Raw genomic sequence first — 15,493 nt, forward strand, 5'->3', positions numbered from 1 at the left:
CTTCTGACCTATCTTGAAATAGATTTGATATGACATTGTTATGGCAGTCAGGGTGACGCCAGGTCTAATAGGAGATTTGAAATAACAATGAATGCTTAGGGACACTTTCTTTTACAAGAAGGTGCTGTCATGCTGATTGTTAAACAGATTTATGCAGTGTAGGAGAAATACGTAGTAAATCACATGCCATTAAAATTCAGTTGGTTCAATACAACTATTGTCTAGAAACCTCAGTGCCAGTGTACATAAATTTAAATATGTATTTGAGGTGCATAATTTAAATTTGACATATTCCTGAGCGAATTTCTAAGCGAATCCTGTGAAATTCTTAGAGGAGGAGGAAGATTGGCAGTGTACTTTGTTTAACGTATTTTTGATTAGACAGTTAATATAACATTGAAACTTGTGGTTGTTCATTCAAATCATGGACACTTCTTTCTGATCTTTTACATTATATCTACTTTATCAGAGTATTTGTTAAAATAAAACTTTTTAGTAAGAGTGTATTATATGATAGTTTGATATTATTTTACGTATTACCATTATGTTTTATTTATCATTGTTATACATATTGTTATTAAACTAGAAGCTATATGTGTGAAATTAAATCAGTCGCAGCCAGTCATGCTGCAAGGTGCTGAACCTTCTTTCTTGGTGGCAGAGGAGAAAGATATATTTTCAAGCATATAAGCTCTTTGTTTATGCAACACAAAATGTCATTTACAAAGGCTGTGCTTCTGTTTTTTAGATGTGCTTTTCTATTAACTGAGGGAGGCAAAGTTAGGACCCAGCTCAGTCCCACATGAAGGTGTTTTTTAGATTAGTGAGTCCTCTGGGCCCTGGTGGCCCTGGCTGGAAGTCACTTTTCTAAGCTGATTCAGCACACAGCTCTTTAACGGGAGCTGGTGGAGCAAATGTCATAACCCCACCTATACGTTAAACACTAGACATGCAAACACAAATCAAGGCCGTGAAGGAAAATGTGGTCATTGCATAAACATCCTCTCTGAAAAGAAATGTCTTGGCATCGCGTCTGGCTGTAGCGGGCTGTCTGGCAGCTGGTGTACGTTGTTCTGTGGCACCCTGCTAGCCCATAGGTGTTACGGTGGGAGTTTTCTATGCATTGCTGTCACATTCGGCTCCTGTGCCCGTACAGTGGTTGGAAACGAGCATCTGTGTTCTTGGAAGCTGTATGAACACTGAAAGCCTTTTTTTAACGCATTGTTCATTTTAGGTTCCTTCAGTAACAGGTTCTGGAGTACTTCAGCAGAACTAGCCCCTCTGGCTTTTATTATTGCAGTTCCTTTTCGAAATAAATGGGAGAGATTCGATGGTAATGCTTGACATTGCTTTGTAACTTATTTGGTAGTTCTTTTGCAGTGCAGGAAACCATACACACCTGCCTCTGCTGATGTGTGGTGTTTTTAATGTGCTTTGCGCATTGGAAACAGAAAAGAATGTGAAACTTGAAAATATGGATATTTTCCAAACACATTATGTTGGTGTTTAGACCTGCTTGCATTTTAATAGCCTACATTTCTACCCAGTTTTCAGATGTAATTAGACACCTCATGGCTATTTTATTAAGAGCTACACAAAGATGTCTACTGACCAGAGCAATGGGAGGAGGAAAATACTCACTTTTTATTAACTCCAGAAGAGTTTAATTTGAACATGCTATATTCATATAATCTGTTTTGCAATAACTTTTATGGACAGCCCTCTAGACAGACCAACCCTTATAATTTTGTTTCACCTTTACCTGCCAGATGTTTTACATCTGCTGCAAAGGTCCCATACATAGTACATAGCGCTCCTGACCTGAGCAGACTATTATGCTTTTATGATAATAGTGAAGCAGCAAGTTATTTATAGCTGGTGAGTCAGTGAAAAAGCTACTGTGAAAACCTGAAAACCCCTCATACAAATAAGATTTGATGCTTTACACCCAGCCAAAGCAATCTCTGGTCATTCACTCTAATCTAACTTTCTGTGGATCATTGGATATGTGAGAAAAAAGTATGAAGTGAAAAACAAGTTTAATAATTAAATCCTTCCTGCTGTTTGCTGTACTGCATGTTTGGGGATTTGGAGTGTAGCTAATAGTTTCAAAGGTTGCTGCATATTTTCCGCTTTATCTTACTAGGGGTTGCAAATGAAACAGGAAGTTAAAACATACGCGAGAATTTTCTATTGCTCGTAAGTGCTATGTCATCCCTGCGAAGGGCCATCAGCAGAGCAGTCTAAGGCTGAAGCAGTGATGTTTATTTAAGAGGATTGGTGGCCAGAAATAAGCCACAGTGTCTAATCAGACACAGGCCCTGCCTGGGCACTGTGCCACAACATTTATTGCGTGTGCATTTCTCATAAGCAAAATGGCTACGTACTGAGGAGGATGGAAGTGAAGTCTGGAAGGAATTACGGTGCAAACTGCCGCTCTTAAGTTTCTGAGAAGGATCTAAGTGTATGTAAATATACTGAAATGAATGAGACTGTGACTGTGAGGTACTGAAAGCCAAATGGGGAACGTCTGTGGATGTGTAAGGGCTGAAAAGGAAGAACAGTGTTTAGATCCTGCCAAAGCTCCCTTAAGTCCAGCTAAACATTCCCCTGGAAGAAAATATTTCAGAAGAAAAACGAGAAAGAAATCATCTGAGGAGAGACCAGATTCAGAACAGCTTAAAGAAAATGAAGAAAGAAACCAACATGAAGTGGGGATTTCAGAAAACATCGAGACTCTTTTGAAGGGGATGGGATGGGCTGATTCCTTGCCACCGAGAACAGCAGCGGATGGTAATAACACTCTGCCCGTGAGTACAGACCTTTCAGCTGACCGTGTTAAAGCAGAAGTTTTACTGAGCGAAGCAAACAGAGATTCTCTTTGTGGGGACAGTTTTTGTGGTGATAGTCAGAAGCTCACAAAGTCTGATGAAACAGAAACATGGTTAAAAGAACATGACACGACAAGCTCAGAAAAACACTGTACGTGGAAGAGGAAAAGTTTGGATGATGGCAACACAAGGGAATTAACATTCCAGCAGAAAGTTAGCGGTCGTTGTTTTGCAAAGGCAGCTAGCTGGAACTCTGCTGTCCACCTTGTAGGCAGACAGCATGAAGAAAGTGGGTTAAATATAAATTCTGGCAGAACTGTTGAAGATGTCCAAGAAAGCAATAAATATGACAAGTTACATCGCTTTCTTTCTGAAAGCAAAAGTGATCCACAACTTGAACAAAGGAGATTTTATTCTTCTGATGTTGCGCTTCCCCAAATGCCCAAAGAAAAGGCGTTTTATAGCATTCCAGCAAACAGGAGCAAGGTAAATATTTTGGCACGTAGACTAACATTAAAAGTTAGCTCAGAATAACTAGTGGAATAGTATTTTTGCTATGTTAAAAAAAATTTCACATTGCTGTTTATAAGCCTCTTACACATGAACGGATGTTAACAGATCACATTACTTGATCTTTTCTATAGGTTAAGTAATACCTTATGTTTGAGCAGTATATCTCTGTATATCTGTATACTATCTTTGTATTGTTTTGTTGTCTGTAGTTGTTTGATTTTTTTTCCTAATTTATAAAAAAAGATCTTTATGTTAAAATGAGACTAGAAGGTGCAGTGAATTTTGGAGAGTTGTTTTAGTTCACATTTAATATCTGCAGTATCAACAGTAAATTTTCTTATCAGCTCTTGATGGTCTTGTAATTCTTCCAAGTCTTGTAGCAGATGGCTGGGAATATTTCTAATTGTTTTCTGTTATGGTCAAGAGGAACTGAAGAATGAGAGAAATATCTAGGCAGCTTGAAATAGAAAAAATGAACATGAATCATTCTTAACAGTGTTCTACACTTTTATAAGATCTTTCCTCCAAAACTGTCTGTGTGATCTATTAGTACTAATTATTCAAATTTCTTCTTTTCCTGAGGGTAGGATTACTTTCATTTTACAATAAAAGAAACCAAAGTACAAGCTTAGTTGCAGAATGCCTGAAGGAAAGTAAATTTTTGTTTGTGGGTATCTATATTACCATACTACCAATTCTGCCTCGCTCATTTTCAGTACAACTGAAATCTTTAAGTGCAGGTCAAATGCCAGTACCAGGATTTGGTCCAAAACTAATTCTTGTTGAGCAGGGACATCTAAGAATTGAGTGAGCAGAGAAAATGGGTGTATGCCAAAGGTACTCTTTCCAGCAAATAACCAAATACAATTCTGTTGTTTATATAATTTACTTTTGTAACATGAATCGAATGATATTTTTTCAAGCTTAGTTTTCAAATACACCTAGCGCATCCAGCGACAATGCACAGCACACCCGAGTACAAAGAGCTCCTAATCCACGCAGAGATCTTTGCCCTCTTATTCGGAACTGGGATTTGGGAGCAGCTGGGGGATGTTCTTTGAACAAGGCGTCATGAGTGAGCGGAGGCGCGTGAGGCTTTGTCTGTGCAGCCAGCATGGCCACTTCTTCCAGCGTAACCTAAGCGATGCGACTTCTACGTGGTGCTGCAGTTACTACTCTAACAAGGCATAGGCTGATACCCCTTGCTACCACAGGGAAAGGGAATAAGTGAAGTTTCTGCTGAGCACCTACATCAGCACTAAGGCTTGTGTTGGTGACATTGCTAAACCACTGCGTGACTGTGTCAATAGGAAAACCATTGGCAGATCAGGCTAAACACCTGAGTCACTGAAACATCTGCTTTTCAGTATAGTTCCCTTTCTCCACCCAATATTCTAAGTACAAATAATTTTAAGAGCACCTAACTTTGACCTGAAAACAAATCCAAAAGGAAACTAGATTCTAAACAATAGCTTATTTTACCAAGTCATGATCATTTTCCTTTTGATTACTTTTGAGAACTAAACAAGCATTCGGCTATCTTGTGTTTCAGTATAAAACAACATAGCTGTTATGTATGCAAATCCACAAAACTCCTGATCACCAGCTAAAACAGATTTTACATTCTCAGGGTTTACAGTTACCGATCTCACTTTTTTCTTTTTTTAATACCATTTTCACTGCCATAATTACAGAGATCAGTAGCACCCGCTCACCTTGTCAGCTTATCTGTGCTGTTACTCGGCTTTCGCAGCACCTCAGACATGGCTGATATTTCAGAGTGTTTTGGCTTTTCAAAATGAAAACAGATACCTAAGGAAACTGTTTGATACAGCTGATTTGCACTGGAACTGAAATATGACATTTTACCCCTTTTACAGCATAGGACCCTCTGCTGGAATAGATGCTTCAAGTCCTTTTCTGTGCTGCTTTCTCTTCTTATGCATGTGAAACAATTATGATTTTGTTTTCAAATATATGTTATCACACTACCTCCGTTTTCCCATTTGCAAAGCTCACCCAAGTGGGATGTTCTGAAATCTCATTCCTGACTAGTCATTGCAGACTTTGAGAAAGAAGGTTTTTACTCTCCGCCTAGGCCTAATTGCTATAGCCCTTGTTCCTGAATATGGGAAGATTACTTGCCTGAGCAGGATATGCTCTGATCCAGCTCTAACGTTGGGCTGGCCTAGAGCAGGGGGCAGCTTGCAATAAGATCCAGAAGCCATGAAGCAAGGCTGAAGTCGACTTTCTGCAGCAGCCCCCTCCTCAGTGACAGGCAGACTAGAAAATGAAGGCTGTAGTTTGGGCTTCCCTGTAGGGGCTGCCACCGCTGTGATGTTTGACGTCTGCTATGTTGAAACAAGCCATGGTTTTCATTCAGACTAGCAAAAGATTGCTATCAGCTGGTGTTAGCCGGAGGTTTTGGTCATTATCAACTAGTGTAAAAATCAATGATTTCTTTGTATCATATTATCAACCATAACTGATATTATTCCAGTCTAATTTGTGGTAGTTTCAGTTCCAGTTAATGGATGTGAATGCTTGCCTCACAAAATATAAACATTTAAAGTAATATATAAGCAGAATCTCTCATCTACTTCCAGTACTCATCTCTCATCTTGCTGTAAGTTCCTCAGCTGTCTTTTTGCCATGCACCTTCATAGTGTCTGATGCAGTGGATTTCTTTTCTTATATACAGTATTTCTACTAATCTGCAAGAAAAAACACATATTCGAGTCAGGTTAGAGGCAATATCCTTGGTGTTCTTTTTTTAAGTGTTTGTGACCAGTGTACTCAGCAGAATACTTCTGGGTATGTAAGCAGCTGTTTATTATTTCAGTTATCATTGCACATAGCTGTAAAGTGACAAGGCACCTTCCAACTATATCCACCATCATATAATCCTGTGTTATCTGCTTATGTGTTACAGTGAAGGGAGGGAAAAATGCCAGTTGTTCTTCCAGGATATGATTTGTAGGGCAGGGTGCAAAAGTTGGGAGGTTAGCTTTATTGGCATACTATTGCGTGCTTCCTTTTGACCCACATGAGAAGCAGGCACAATGTTCCTTTGATGCTGGTGGGTGAAGGAGGTTTATAATCATTGATGGATCCACAGAAAATAGGGCTGAAGGGGGTGTGCAGAGATCATCTAGGTTATCTCTGTACCTGAAGATGAGATTAACTCTATGAAAACCATTCCTGATTGATATATTTTGCTTGTTCTTCCATGTCCCCAGCCCTGGTGCTTTCATATCCTTCCTGAGCAATTAATTCTAGTGCTTATACCTTTTGTATTATGAGCTGTTTTTAATCTAAAACACCTATGCTCATTTAAAACTCATCAGTTCTTTTCCTATTCCCAGAAAAATTGATTTATTACCTTTTTGACAATCACATTTTACATATCTGAAGACTGTTGTCGTGTCTCCCCTCAGTCTTCCTGACTTTAGACTAAATAAAACTAATCTTTCTCGGTCTTTCCTAACAGGTCGTGGCTGTAGACCTTTATCACTCTTGCTTTTCTCTGTGAATTTTCTTCAACTGATCCAATATTTTTTGAAGGGTGTTGCCCAAAGCTGGAAACAGCTCCATCTGAGGTCTTGTGAAAGCTGAGTAGGAACATTTGAATTACGGCCAGATGGAAGCTCACAAGGTCCAAGCGTAACGTCAGGGGAGATGAGGCCATTCTTGTGATCACATGCAAGTTCAAATTCCATTCCTATAACTCGACTTCCCTCAACACAAATCATCCTTTTCAAACATAACACAACTGCTTGATTTAGATGGAAAATAGAGTAGAAACATTACCTCCTTCTGTTCAATATTTAGGAATCTTTTGGTTCAAGTAAACATTTCAAAAACTCTTTCTAATGCTTATATTCCTTTATTTCTTGTTTATCTTCTTCAGACTTTATGTTTCAGGGTTAGCCTACAGCAGAACACTTTTTTACTTCTGCCTGTACAGCTATCCAGCCCATTATGTACTTTTGTATATTAAGCACACTGTGTCAAATTTAGGCGTCAAAACATTTGGGATAGGATGAACTCAGAGGAGAGACTCCTCTCTTGTTAGTATATTGTAATATTGCTCTTTCTCTGCTTACACAGAAAAAAAGGGGGGAGAGAAAAATGAGCCGCGGACATCCAGCACCACTTTTTGATCTCCTTTGGAAGATGTTCTCTGGGCTGCTCTTTTCTTTGGATTTGAAACTGCATCCTTGAAATCAGAGCAAGCTGAGAGCCTGAGGCCCTTTGGTGTGCAGATCTTGTGTACCCGGTGTTGCAGAGGGGACTTAGAGGCAGGGCTAGGAGCACTTGCAGTTGTGAACCAGTTCTCCTAGTTAGAGAAAAGAAATAGGGCATTCAGTGCCTGTGAGACTTTGACCCTGAGACATTCGGGCTGTGCAGAGGAGTTACCTCTGTCAGTTTTTCTTGCACAACTTGGAATTCACAAGCTTTGTGAGATACTTCGGAGAACCGAGTAGCTAACAAAAAACTGCTTAAGTTCATGCAAATTCAGTATTTGTTCCACGTTTATGGAAGAGATGTCCTCCACTAATGGATTATTGGGGTGAATGATAGGTTTGTGAGATATACAAATGAAAGGTTTGCACAAAAGATTTGCTTTCAAGAATAAAATCCAAACAGTAAAGAATCTGATTACCCCCTTAACTATTTTCTGTCCAAGTATTCTTAATTTAATACCCCTTCTCCTTCATTCCTCTGGCAAAATGTTAGAAATATTGATGATAAGGCATAATTAATAGATAAATGTCTATACTCTTGTTATGGGTTTATCGAAGGAAAGCTATACTCTCTCTCTAACACTTGAATTCGTTAGGAGGTTCGTGTGATATTTTGCTTGCTAAGTAATTTCAAGTTAATAGGACATACAGCAAAGCAGAGCTCATATTTGTAAGCATAGTAAACTCTTCAACAGTTTCTATCTTTTTTACACTTTTTTTTTTATGAATTCAGTGTTTATGAAGAAGTCTGAAATCTCAGCCTCAGCATGTGAAATACTTTTTATCTAGAGAAAGCACAGCACAGCTATGTCTGACACAGTTCGTAGGCTAATACTAGTGTTCCTTAATCTTCGTTGAAAACGGCTACCACCAGGAGTTAAAAAGAATTTAACATATTGAAGCCAATCCAGTCTCTTCCTTTTTTTCAGATGGCTGACTGTGGTGCTGCTTGGGGCCCAGAGGATTTTTGATCACAATCCAGTTGATATTAGGGCAATGAAATAAATTCATAATATAGCCATCCAGAATTAGGACTGGAAACTTGCATATTATTAGAGAATATTAACTGTTTTTTCTCTTTATGTTTGTGACCATAGCTACAAATGTTTTCTGTATGTTACAAAAGATACAAATATGACCTTCAGAAATTGCCCTGATGCTTGAAATCACTTGTTGTCAGAGGAATCAAATGTGCACCCAAATATGCTGTGTTCGCACTCTGCTGTTTGTAATGTACACAGTTATCAGAGTTCAGTTAACCATGAAGGAGGCTAAAGGTTTGAACTTAGCGGTAAGGAATGGCCGCAAGCACATTACATTGTTAGCTTGCTCATGTTAGAATTTATTTTAATATGTGATACAGATTGCACACAGAAGACTTGCTGAAAGCAACAGGAAGAGAATACTGTGTTGTTTGGGTGTATTTTTTTTTTTTTTTTTTTTTTTTTTGCTAGACATCTGGCACTCCCAGATGACATCATCTTGCTCAGAAACATTGTCCAGATAAGTGGTAAATGGTTGACTTCATTTATATTGTGGTCTGGTCGGTCTATTGTGAGTGGAAACTAAAGCTACTGGAAAAATACTTTGTTTGCTTTCTTGCTTTGTAGCACTAAAGAATAAAGGTAGCCAGAAGAAAGGAAGCCTTACACTACAGACAAGTTTCATATATTTTTACCAAAAAAAAAAAAAAAAAAATCACAGAGATGTTAAGTTGGTCATTTCTTACTTTGGATTCCCTATTGTCTTTGCGTATAAGACTCCTACCTTCTGTATCTCCTGTAATTTCATGTAGTAAGTATTTCGTGCAGGATTTTGACACTGGGGCATTTATAAACAATCACAGCTGGATGTGTTTCTTAAATGTTTTAAACAAAACTTTTTTTTTCTCTCTGATTTGTCTTAAAAATAGGTAGTATTGAAGCTGCAGACATTAGGGGGCAAAAAACTTGTCATGTATTCAAAGATTATTTCTGGGCTCATTCAACCAGTTACTTTTTTTGCTTTCTAACACTGGTATTCTTCCCTTACCTAGAGCAAAAAACTATGATGACCTGTGATAAACATCTGAAAAGCTGTTTTCACAACTTGTATTTTAGTAGATACTTGCACAGAAAATAATAACTGAAATTGTTCCCTATGTTAAATTTACTTGCAATGTAATGGATACGTGTAAATGCTGATCTTCCCTGGGAAGCGAAGTGTGGTTAAACAAAAGTCACACGTAGTGCTGTGGTAGCTACACTGCACTGATATGTCTAAGGTTTGTCTTTTTGTCCCCTGGCTTCTTACTGCCTGTGGTTACGTGTTAACACGGGACTGGTAGGAAAGCCACGTTTCTTTGCTCCTACCATTGTGTTTTCTGTGGCTCTAACGTGAGAAAGGAGCTCTGATTTCCAGCCCAGCCTCTCTGGATCCCTCCAGGGAGGTTGCTTGAATCAGGGTAGCTCTGGAGTTGAGGCTCCTTTGCAGCTAACTGCAGGACCTTACTCACTCTCTGAGCTTCCAGGAGCGTTCCTGGAACCGTTCTGTGATTCTGTGATTTACTGACTGGAGAAAGTTGTGAAGCTTACAATTCAATATTTCATATTGAAGACACTAAAAATGCATAAGGATATGACATGAAAGGATGTTAGTATAGTACATGAATAATCATTTATCATATTCATATATGTAGATATCAAGGAGAAAAATTTTCAAGAATGAAGAATTTTTTCTACTGTATTTTAAACATTATGTTAGATCTAATTGTAATATTTATATTAACTGTATTTTAGATATCAGATATCCACGTTACTGGAGAGTCAGAAGACATGTCTGCTAAAGAGAGATTGCTCCTGTGGTCACAGCAGACAACCGAGGGTTATGCTGGAATCCGTTGTGAAAATTTCACTACCTGCTGGCGTGACGGAAGATTATTTAATGCCATCATTCATAAATACAGGTAATTGCTCCATTTATTCTCTTGAAAAAATATTTATTTAGGCGTACACAGAGAGGGCCTGTAATAGCACTGCAGCTGTGGAGATGAAACGAGCTCTTTATGGGCAAAGCTCCTCTTCTTTGGGTAAGCCCCTGCTTCCTGCAGCCCGTGGGTCCCTCATTAGCTCTTGTGTGTCTCTCCTCCCTCAGAGGAGTGTCCCCAGAGTCTGTCACGGGTCACCTCCAGGGTGCCAGCTAGAGTGTCCCTGTGACTCTAATTCCCAGTGTTCTCTACAGGCCCTTGTGCAATACAGACGTCCAAAGTATAGGCAGGGTAGAAGCAGAGCTGATCACCAAAGTCCCAAGCCGTGTTCATGATGAGATCCATCAACTACCGCATAACCAGAGAGAGATCTAAATTCCACATGTTTTTCCCTGTTTGACTTCACCATTTCCCTGGAGCCCAGGGCTTCAGAACTGTTTTTGCTATGAGCCCATATCTACTCTAAGATGAGTCTCCTGCAAAATGCCATGGTATTCTCTTGGAAAATGAGACTGGTTGGCTTGAACACTCAGTCTGAGAAGGGCATTGCACTTCTTTCTTTCACTTTGTATGCTTCTGTGATCACACATTTGTAAGGGAAAATGAACACTGATAGAACCACTACTATCTGTGGCTAGAAACTAAAGGGTACATTATGCCAATTTACTTAAAATACAGTTGAAAATACCTATTGAGAAGAGGATTTCTAATTCTAGATTCTAAATAAGAACAGGTGTCTCTTGACAAATCTGACTGTGGTGCCAAAACTCAGGAAAGGAACAAGATTTAAAAACACTGCTGTGCTCAGTGTTCCCTTTTGGTTATGACTGGTGCTATCTCACTGTGGTTGTACATTTTTGGTTTGTAGCTTGAATAGGTGGGTTTCTGTCTTTGAGAAGCACACAGAGGAGAGTGTCCTGGCCCTTGGGCTGATTAGTATGAACTGGCTTATCCCTTGCTGCTCGAGGCTTGAAACTTCTGGAACAGACCAGACCATTCAGCATAACACTTGCCCACGTAGCCATACAGCCATATGCCTCCTGTATCCATAATACCTAATGATAGTTTTTCATGGATTTTCAATTAAATGTGCCCCCAAAGTCCACCAGACTTGCGTTACGTGCTCTGAGGCGTATCAAGAGGAAGTTTGAGGGTGCATGACTTTCTTGAAATAGTACTGGAGGAGTGTCCCAAGTAGAGAGAGTCAAATTTGGTGTGTTTTAATGCAGCTCCAGGGAACGGACCCTAGAGCAAATTATTCCGTGCTTGGATTTCTTCCTGCAGAGACCACTTGGCTTACTGCAGAAGGAGTGAGCCAGCATGCATGCAGTGTGGGGACTAGGACACTGGAGTAAAATTGGAGATAAATGATGCAGATGCAGCCCTCTTGCCATGCACTGTATAGGGAGGTTGTAAACCTAACAAAGCACGCTGGGTCACAGAGAAATTAGCTGTGGCAGACATAACTTTCTGATAATTTGAAGTTGCATTTAAATCAGAGTTATTTTGGGTCTAATGCTTCTGTTCTGGATAGTCAGTTGTGGAGGTGGTGAATGCCAACAAGAAAGTCTTGTTTTAGTAATACTGGCCAAAGGGAAATAACTAGCAAAGGATTAGGCTGTTTTACTTCAGGACAGAGCAGTCAGAAGAATGAACATAGCACAGGCAAGTATGTGAAAACATAAACAATTTCAAAGATGCAGACAGAGGAGAGGATGAGAGGAAGGAGCTTAATGAGAATTAATGATGGAAAATATTTCCCAGAACTTCTTCAGAGACTCATATCAGGACTCTACACAGAGCAGTGTAGCCTTCACAGCTTGGTAACTAGTATTTGTAGTACAGATCAATTAATAAATAATGAAAAACCTGAATCCTGCCCCCTGGCTGTACAAATGTTAATGCCTTGGAGTATTGCTGACTACCTGTACTTCTTTTGGTGGAGCACTGTTTTTGGCAGTGCTGTGTGAATTCTGCTCATAGTGTTTTAGCTGGAAAGAACAGGACACAAGTGCATTTCATAAGGCAGATAATTCAGTGGCTGAGGTTCAGAGGCTCTTGAGTAAGTACACAGTCCCTATTTTGTGTGTGTATCTGCTAGTTCCCATTTAGCTTATCCTCTTCTGTAAACATACCTTCTGTACCTAAGGATATTGTGTCCTTTCCAGAGATGTTTATAGCCTTTACCCAATGTCTCTTTGCCGTGAGAGTCCTCTTGCTGATGAAGTCAATGGGATTCTTCTACTGATTTCAACGAGCTTCTGTGTTTCTTTCCTTTCCAGTTTTGTATCATCAAAGTAGACATAATCGTTTCCAGTTATTGCTCACAGGATAGGAATGGTTTTCCCAAGCAGTCATTGGATATTTTTAACTATAGCCGTTTATTCCAGAGAACTTTCTTAAAACTTAAGCTTGTGTTTGTATCAGTAAGTAGAGCAAGCACTAATAAAATGCACACATTTCTAGCAGTGATTCTGCCTCTGCCCGACGCGTTTTAGTAGCCTCCGGGTGCGGGTGTGCAGATCCCTGGTGGTCGCAGGAGGTACGTGGGGTGCGCAGACGCCGTGGGCGTGCTGTTGTTAATGGTACCTGGAATTCCAGCTGTACAGTACCATCTCCTTTCAGTTGTAGGTTGAATGGAGAGCCCATATTTATGCATGACAGGGCTCAGTGTGGACCAAGGGCTGCTGTTTTTTTTTCCTTTCCAAACTCAAGCAATTTTTTTTTTAATTGCATGCATGCAGCTTTAATGCTTCAGGTGTGTCCAGGGGCTGCCGAGGGCTGGGTGAGGAGGTGGGCTGGGACTCACCAGGGCCAGCAGGCGCTCCCCTCTGCAGCGCTGGGAGCCGCTCGGCTCTCCCTAACTACAGGGAATCGTTCCACCGCGGCTGTGGGAAGCACATCCCAAAGCGGCGTGCCAGCGCCTTCTGCTATGAGTCGGGTAAGGCTCATGGTGCCGAAATGCAGCAAGAGCATGCAAATTTACAGTGGCTCCCTGCTTCCCCCCAAGCTGTGTGCGATGTTCTCCTGGTGTGACTAAACGTACCTGGAACAGCATTTCTGCAGATGCACCTCATCTATTACATAATTGACATTTTTAGCTAAATTTTTCATTGAAGACGTGTGTTACTTGCTTCAGTGTACCGTGTTGGGAGGAATGTGACTTCAGGCAGTTCTAAAAAGTACACGGTGTTTCTTTCATACCATCATATCGTATGTAAAAGCCTGTAGGCCAGACTTCAAAGTTGGTGAGTGACTTTAATGAGCATGTAATGCCCAGATTTTCCCAGAGATACTGCTGTGTGCACACTTGGTTCTTCATCTTGCAGTTTCATCAGCTCATGGATTTCCTGTCCTTAGACTGTGTTGAAGGTAACTGCGCTTAGTTTGTGTTCACGTTTTCATACGTGCCTACCTTTACCCCAGGAAGAAGTTCTTATTTGGTAGAACTGTATCTTGTCACTAAAGTATATTGAAAAGGTTGGTGCTTATGCAGGGCGAAGGCTACTTGTCTTTCATTAGGAAGTTGTATGCCAGATTGGAGCTAATAATCTCAATTATGGATCTGCATTACACTTTGCATAAGCATTTATTTCATAGCAGAGGTAATACTATTGAGAAGTCATCAGTAGTGATACCAAATAACAAGCTGCTTTTTTTGACCTTGAACTGTTCTGAACCTTTGTTGCACGAGGGGTACAGGATATGTCAGTAAAAAAAGTGTCTGAGAATGGAAGAATTTAAGAAATAGCAAAAATAATATCTGAATACCTAATATAAGAATAGTGGCTACTTGTACTCAAAAACCCACAAACTTGGTTGCAGACTAGATCATTTTACAATCTAAGAAAAAATACATATGGAGGATATGTATGAGTAAAAAATGGGTGCAGCCCTGTTCCCTGGCCCTGTGGGTAGGTGGCACAAGGTGGCTCGTGCCGGTAGGGCCAAACTCTCCGCACCGTCCCCCAGGCAGGGGTGACCTCCTGCAAGCTTGTCCCTTGGTTGGGGAGGACACACGCTGGCACGGGCCCCAGTCGTGGGGAGGGAAGGACTAGCAGCAGTTCAAGAGTATGAGCGGTTGTGAGCTATGGATCTGGCCACTTTTGCCTTACTGGTTTAGAAATACCCAGTTATGCCCAGAGTTTTGCTCTCGGGTAGAAGCCAGCATTTGGATCAGGCAGCCCTGTGACAGGCCCGGGACCGCAGTAAATGTGCAAAGGCTTTGAGAGCGTAAAGCAAGCGAGCTTATATAACGTAATGCCATCTACCAAGGCTGGCCGAGCCCACGTGCGGACGGTTGCACACGGTTTTGGCACCGCCTAACAGGGGCGGTAAGTATTAGAAATACTGCAGAGAGGGAAAGCGATACTGAAGGGTTCAAAGGGATACGTTTTGATCACAAATTAGAAAAAAAAAATCTTGCTGTATTCTTGAAGAAACAAGAGGATTTAAAAGGTCCTTTGGCACTGCTAAACTTTGTGCAAGTCTTCAGCAACGCCCCTGCTTCCTGCAGTACGTAGTTTAGAGGGAGGGAGGGAAAATTACTGTTATCCCAGGATGAAAAAGGAGCAGAAGTTAAAGGGAGCGCTGCCCAGAAAGAGCATGTAACGAGTGCTTCACGTGGAAGAAAGAGGAATAGAAGCTGCAGCAAAGAACGCGTCCCCAAAGGCAGCAGCAGCGTGACGGCTCATTAAGGCTAGATACAGCGCGAGAGATTAGTTCGGCAGAGTCGCACCACTTGTCTTTTGAAATATTGCTGTAGTAATTCTTCAAATAAGTCTTTCAAAACTACTGGGCAGATGTTTTTAGGAGTGTGGGGTAGCGCTGAACAAGCTGGGTTGCGGAGTCCTAAATAGCTGTTCTGGTTGCTCGCAAGCTGTTCCAACCTTGCACATACATGTTTGCCATATATATGTAGTTGTGCTCTAAGCTCC

At 40.6% G+C, this 15,493-nt stretch overlaps 1 protein-coding gene across 25 annotated transcripts in view; it reads left to right on the forward strand.

Moving 5' to 3' along the window:
- Positions 1-15,493, forward strand: part of DST (dystonin) — a 299,843-nt gene that overhangs the window by 124,449 nt on the left and 159,901 nt on the right. For 23 of the 25 annotated variants that reach the window (XM_062572898.1, XM_062572885.1, XM_062572892.1 and 20 more), the window contains one exon: positions 10,369-10,535. In XM_062572898.1, the coding sequence (XP_062428882.1) occupies positions 10,369-10,535 (167 nt within the window). Of the gene's footprint in view, positions 1-2,378; positions 3,318-10,368; positions 10,536-15,493 lie in introns of those variants that run through there. The other 2 variants (XM_062572893.1, XM_062572899.1) reach the window with 2 other exon arrangements.

Source organism: Rhea pennata, chromosome 3, assembly GCF_028389875.1.
Source record: "Rhea pennata isolate bPtePen1 chromosome 3, bPtePen1.pri, whole genome shotgun sequence".
Lineage (NCBI taxonomy): Eukaryota > Metazoa > Chordata > Aves > Rheiformes > Rheidae > Rhea > Rhea pennata.